This window comes from Takifugu flavidus, chromosome 15 (assembly GCF_003711565.1).
Source record: "Takifugu flavidus isolate HTHZ2018 chromosome 15, ASM371156v2, whole genome shotgun sequence".
NCBI lineage: Eukaryota > Metazoa > Chordata > Actinopteri > Tetraodontiformes > Tetraodontidae > Takifugu > Takifugu flavidus.
Window position 1 is genome coordinate 8,204,922 of NC_079534.1, and position 5,623 is coordinate 8,210,544.

The following is a 5,623-nucleotide window of genomic DNA, read 5'->3' on the forward strand; positions in this document are numbered from 1 at the left end:
CACCCAGACTCTACTCGTCTAAGTCCACCCTATTATCAGACTTTGCATCACCTTACCAGTCGGAGTTTTCAACAGAAATGACCTTCTTGCAATGTGTGAGGTTGATCTTTCAGCTATTTTAGCAGCAGTAAGTGTAGATAAAAGAATTACTTTAGAGTTAAATTATTCAAACAATGAACAGGTGGCAAGAATTAATTGAAGAGCCACAAAGACAAACACAAAGAGGCTGATAACATGGGGAATATTAAGGTTGGAGAAATTAAGCACTAGGGTGAAGCAAACAAAATCCTGTCTTTCCTGTTTGAAACATTTTATTTTTCAAACTCCTGATTTGAAACACGAATTTCAAATAGAAAAACTGGACAAGTGAAGGCAATAGGACAGAAAATATAAATGACAAGAGGAAGGTTTAGAAATGGACTGACTGGAACAGACACAAAGAAAAAGAGATAGAAGTTAAAGCAAAGAAATCTACTGCCAAAATGACTGCCAGGAGAACAAGTTCTGAACCAATTTTGAACCAAGTCGTGAAGTAGTTGCTCACTTATAATAAAACACTGAAAAAAATTTCTGGTTCTGCATCATAGAAAGATGCAATTACATTGTGTTCAATGTTAATTTAATTTAAAGTTTTAATTTTTGACTTGACTCAACACAAAACAGGGCTTAGACCTTGAGCTTTAAGCACTATTTTATTTGAGCGGTGAAGGTGAGCAGTTCTGGCTGGAATGACTGCGCTATAGTGGAGAGGCCTTTTTTCAAGCATACATTTTTCGTACATTCATATGCCGATCCATCCCTGCCATACTCATCACTGCCATCTCTGTACACTGGGCCTCTTTCCACAACTAGCAGCTCCATCACTGGTTGATTTTTGTCTGATAGTCTTCTTTTTGAAGCTGCAGATGTTGTACCTCAAAACACCATTAAACTTGCATCATTGACATCTTTCACTATTTCAAGCATAAAATCAAACAGATCCCTGTTGACTGTTGCTCTATGTAATTCTACATACATGGACATTGTAGAGTCTTGTCTCTTGTATTGTATACATGTGTATTTTGTTGGGTTGTATTATTGTTGATGTTTATTGTGTATTTTTTGTTGGAGCTTTACATGAAAATTGTTGGATAAAAGTCAAATAAATTAAAAATCAATTTAAAGCAGTCATTGTGGAAGGTAAGTAAGTAAGCTGCTGCTGATGGGCACGTGCAAGGGTCAGCTCTTAGATTAAGTCAACTGAGCTGTGTTCAGGAAAATGCCCAGCCACATTGCTACCAGCCAATTTTTATTTTTTATGGCAACTCAATTTGCTGGGGAAGATTTCTGTGGAAAAAACAAACATTCTGGCATGGCTTATATGAGTGACTGGAGGAGAATTATGGCTTTTCTTGCGCATAGGCAAACTTCATTGTAACTTATCAGAAGTGAGAAGTAAGTCTAAGCAGGAACTAACTGTCAATTATTCTACGGTGACAGGGAAAATGTGAATTGCGGGCAATACTTAGAGGTAAACAGAGACAGGGACAGAGATAGTTAGGATAACTTTTTTTTTTTACAGAAGTTGTAGGAGAAGTTCTAACCTGGACCGGAGCATGGGAAAGTACTCCAATCACTGCAACGTATGGTGTATCCACTTTAGCAGTGAGCGATGGATGAAATAACAGTAAAAAAATACCAATACTGATTTGACTTTTCTGCATGAAAAATCACATGAAACCAAATCGCTGTTTACACTTCCACAGTTTGTGACATTGTGAAAAGGAATGTGTCTGAATACAAAGGCGACAGCCGCCATGCTCCAGCAGCCATGCTCCAGCAGCGTTGGCACTGAGTGGCAATGACAACATGGCTGACGGCATTAGATGCCTCAACGAGGACCAGAGCAATGGTGCTGTTGGAACCAACAGGCGGTAAATACAATACGCTGAGAGTGTTTCTATTGTGACTCTTTGAACTGTTGGAGTTGGAGAAATGATCTGAATTGATGGAACAAATGCTTGCTGTCTTGGGCTCAACTTATCTCCTTTTTGTTTCCACTCATTTTTCAGTGGTAGCTTCCTGGGCATGTGCTCTCGCCAGCTCCCCACGCTCGTCCTCCAAAGATGATCGTGCTCTGGCTGAGGGAGCAAACAGGATCTTCCTCACCAACTGGCTGCCGTTTGTCCATGTGCTCTTGCCTTCCCACTGCGCTTTAACCTCGCCATTGATTTTGGGGAATGCTTTTGGCACTGCAGCACTTGTGACTACCCGTTCCCAACATGACAAGGGTCTATGTGTTGTGTGTTGTGTGCGTTTTGGTATTGGCTGGTGTGGTTTTTTTTTTTTGTTTCTCATTTCTGTTTTGTCTTCTCCCCTCCCTATGTCTGTCTTTTCCTGCACTGCTTTACGGAGGAGAACATGGATGTTTGGTCAACATGTTGATGCACCTGCAGCTCATTTTCAATCACCTTGTGTATTTAACTGTGAGATCTTTCTTTTGCCAGATGGTTGCAGCTCCTGATCAGTTGATCAGAGTTTAATTCGCATTTCAGTGTTACTTTGCCAGTTGCTTTTGTTTCCTCGAGAGAGCCCTTCTCATAATTTGTGTTGATAAAACCTCCTGACTTACCTTTACTCAAGTCTCTGCAGTTCTGGGATTCTTTAATGTTCTGAATTCGTCACACTCTGTTATTGTCACATTTGGTGCCAAGGCCAAACAGTATCATCCATCCATCCATCCATCCATCCATCCATCCATCCTCTACCGCTTATCTGGGGTCGGGTCGCGGGGGCAGCAGCCTAAGAAGAGAAGCCCAGACTTCCCTCTCCCCAGCTACCTCTTCCAGCTCATCCGGAGGGATCCCCAGGCGTTCCCAGGCCAGTTGAGAGACATAGTATCTCCAACGTGTCCTGGGTCTTCCCGGGGGTCTCCTACCGGAGGGACATGCCCTGAACACCTCACCAGGGAGGCATCCAGGGGGCATCCTAACTAGATGCCCAAGCCACCTCATCTGGCTCCTCTCAACGCGGAGGAGCAGCGGCTCTACTCCGAGCTCCTCCCGGATGGCAGAGCTTCTCACCCTATCTCTAAGGGAGAGCCCAGCCACCCTACGGAGGAAGCTCATTTCGGCCGCTTGTACCCAAGCTCTTGTTCTTTCGGTCATTACCCAAAGCTCATGACCATAGGTGAGGGTAGGAACGAAGATCGACCTGTAAATCGAGAGCTTCGCCTTTCGGCTCAGCTCTCTCTTCACCACTACAGACCGGTGCAGAGTCCACATTACTGCGGACGCCGCAAAGATCCGCCTGTCGATCTCCTGCTCCATTCTTCCCTCACTCGTGAACAAGACGTCGAGGTACTTGAACGCCTCCACTTGGGGCAGGATCTCCTCCTTGACCCGGAGAAGGCACTCCACCTTTTTCCGGTTGAGAACCATGGCCTCGGATTCGGAGGTGCTGATTTTCATCCCAGCTGCTTCACATGCGGCGGCGAACCGATCCAGTGATCGTTGGAGGTCACGGGCCGATGACACCAACAGGACCACATCATCTGCAAAGAGCAGAGACCCGATCCTGAGGTCACCAAACAGGACCCCCTCAACACCATGACTGCACCTAGAAATTCTGTCCATAAAAGTTATGAACAGAATCGGTGACAAAGGACAGCCCTGGCGGAGACCAACCCTCACCGGAAACGGGTTCGACTTACTGCCAGCAATGCAGACCAAACTCTGACACCGATCGTACAGGGAGCAGACGGCCCCTATCAGGGGACCCGGCACCCCATACACTCGGAGGTCCCAGAACAGGACCCCCCGAGGGACACGGTCGAATGCCTTCTCCAAGTCCACAAAACACATGTGGACTGGTTGGGCAAACTCCCATGAACCCTCAAAGACCCTGCTGAGGGTTTAGAGCTGGTCCACTATTCCACGCCCAGGACGAAAACCACATTGCTCCTCCTGAATCCGAGGTTCGACTATCTGGCAGGTCCTCCTCTCCAGTAGCCCTGAAGAGACCTTACCAGGGAGGCTGAGGAGTGTGATCCCCCTATAGTTGGAACACACCCTCTGGTCCCCCTTCTTAAAAAGAGGGACTACCACCCCGGTCTGCCAATCCAGCGGCACCGCCCCCAATGTCCACGAGATGTTGCAGATTCGAGTCAATCACGACTGCCCTACAACATCCAGAGCCTTAAGGAACTCTGGGCGGATCTCATCCACCCCCAGGGCCTTGCCACCGAGGAGTTTTTTGACTACCTCGGCAGCCCCGGAGATATGAGAGCCTATCCCCAGGTTTCCAGGCCCTACTTCCTCACTGGAAGGCGTGTTGGTGGGATTGAGGAGGTCCTCGAAGTATTCCTTCCACCGATCCACAACATCCCGAGTTGAGGTCAGCAGCACACCATCACCACAATACACAGCGCTGACAGTGCACTGCTTCCCCCTCCTCAGACGCCTGATGGTGGTCCAGAACCTTTTCGAGGCCGTCTGAAAGTCGTTCTCCATTGCCTCACCGAACTCTTCCCATGCCCAGGTCTTTGCCTCGGCAACAGCCGTAGCTGCACTCCGCTTGGCCTGCCGGTACCTATCTGCTGCCTCAGGAGTCCCACAGGCCAGTAAGGCCCGATACGACTCCTTCTTCAGCCTGATGCCATCCCTCACCGCTGGTGTCCACCAACGGGTTCGGGCATTGCCGCCACGAAGGCACCAACCACCTTGCGGCCACAGCACCGGTCAGCCGCCTCAACAATGGAGGCACGGAACATGGTCCACTCGGACTCAATGTCCCCCACCTCTTCCAGGACATGGTCAAAGCTGTCCCGGAGGTGTGAGTTGAAGCTCCTTCTGACAGGAGACTCTGTGAGCGAGGTGGGTCAAATACACACGCAGAGTAAGGGGCCCGTTTCAGGATTGCTGCAGTTCCAGGCCCCTCTGATACAGAAAAGAGGAGGACAGGAACCGGTATATGTTCCATTTGCAATTAGAGACATCAATTGTTTAGTGGATAAGATGCCCCCACCCGCAGAGGGAGGCGGCAAGTGGATGTCCAGCCTTTTTAGTTTAACACAGAGCATGAAGTTGGCGAGAAAAGAGGAGGTGATGACAGCGCAGGAACAGCTCCTAAAAATACAGTTAGATGAAGCACTGAAAAAGCTTAATGATAAACAAAAGGAAGAGAAACAGATGGTTCAGCAGTTTTCTCGGCAGGTGCAGCCAGATCAGTTATGTCCGCAACAGGATTTTGCTCTGATAAACCCGTATTGGGTCAGTCCAAGGGGAGGCATGTGTGGGAGACACGGTGGGCAGGGATACGGCTTGATAGACGGGTACTTAGGCCGAGATCAGTGTCACGCCTGCAAAGGGTATGGTCATTGGCAAAGGGACTGTCCATATCACAACTACCCGGAGGTACCAGGCAGTGTTCCACCATCTCATGGAATTTATCACCGGAGCCGATCTCATCTGACACCGTCGAGCTTGTGGGGCTCTCAGGGAGACCGGAGAGACTGCCGTTTTTGGTGCCATTAGTGACTCATTTTGCCGGACAGACTGTGTTGCACCCTTTGTCATTTCACAACATGGCCCTATCAACCTGTTGGGACGAGATCTCCTTGTGAGGACAGGAGCAGCAATTCTGT

General features: G+C 48.2%; 1 protein-coding gene across 1 annotated transcript; it reads right to left on the minus strand.

Moving 5' to 3' along the window:
• Positions 1-2,711: 2,711 nt before the first annotated feature.
• On the minus strand, positions 2,712-3,543 carry LOC130539313 (uncharacterized). The gene is made up of 2 exons (XM_057057576.1): positions 3,247-3,543; positions 2,712-3,192 (listed from the first exon to the last, which is right to left on the minus strand). The coding sequence occupies exons 1-2, from the start codon at positions 3,447-3,449 to the stop codon at positions 2,751-2,753; spliced, it is 645 nt and encodes a 214-aa protein (XP_056913556.1). The 5' UTR covers positions 3,450-3,543; the 3' UTR covers positions 2,712-2,750.
• Positions 3,544-5,623: the final 2,080 nt, after the last annotated feature.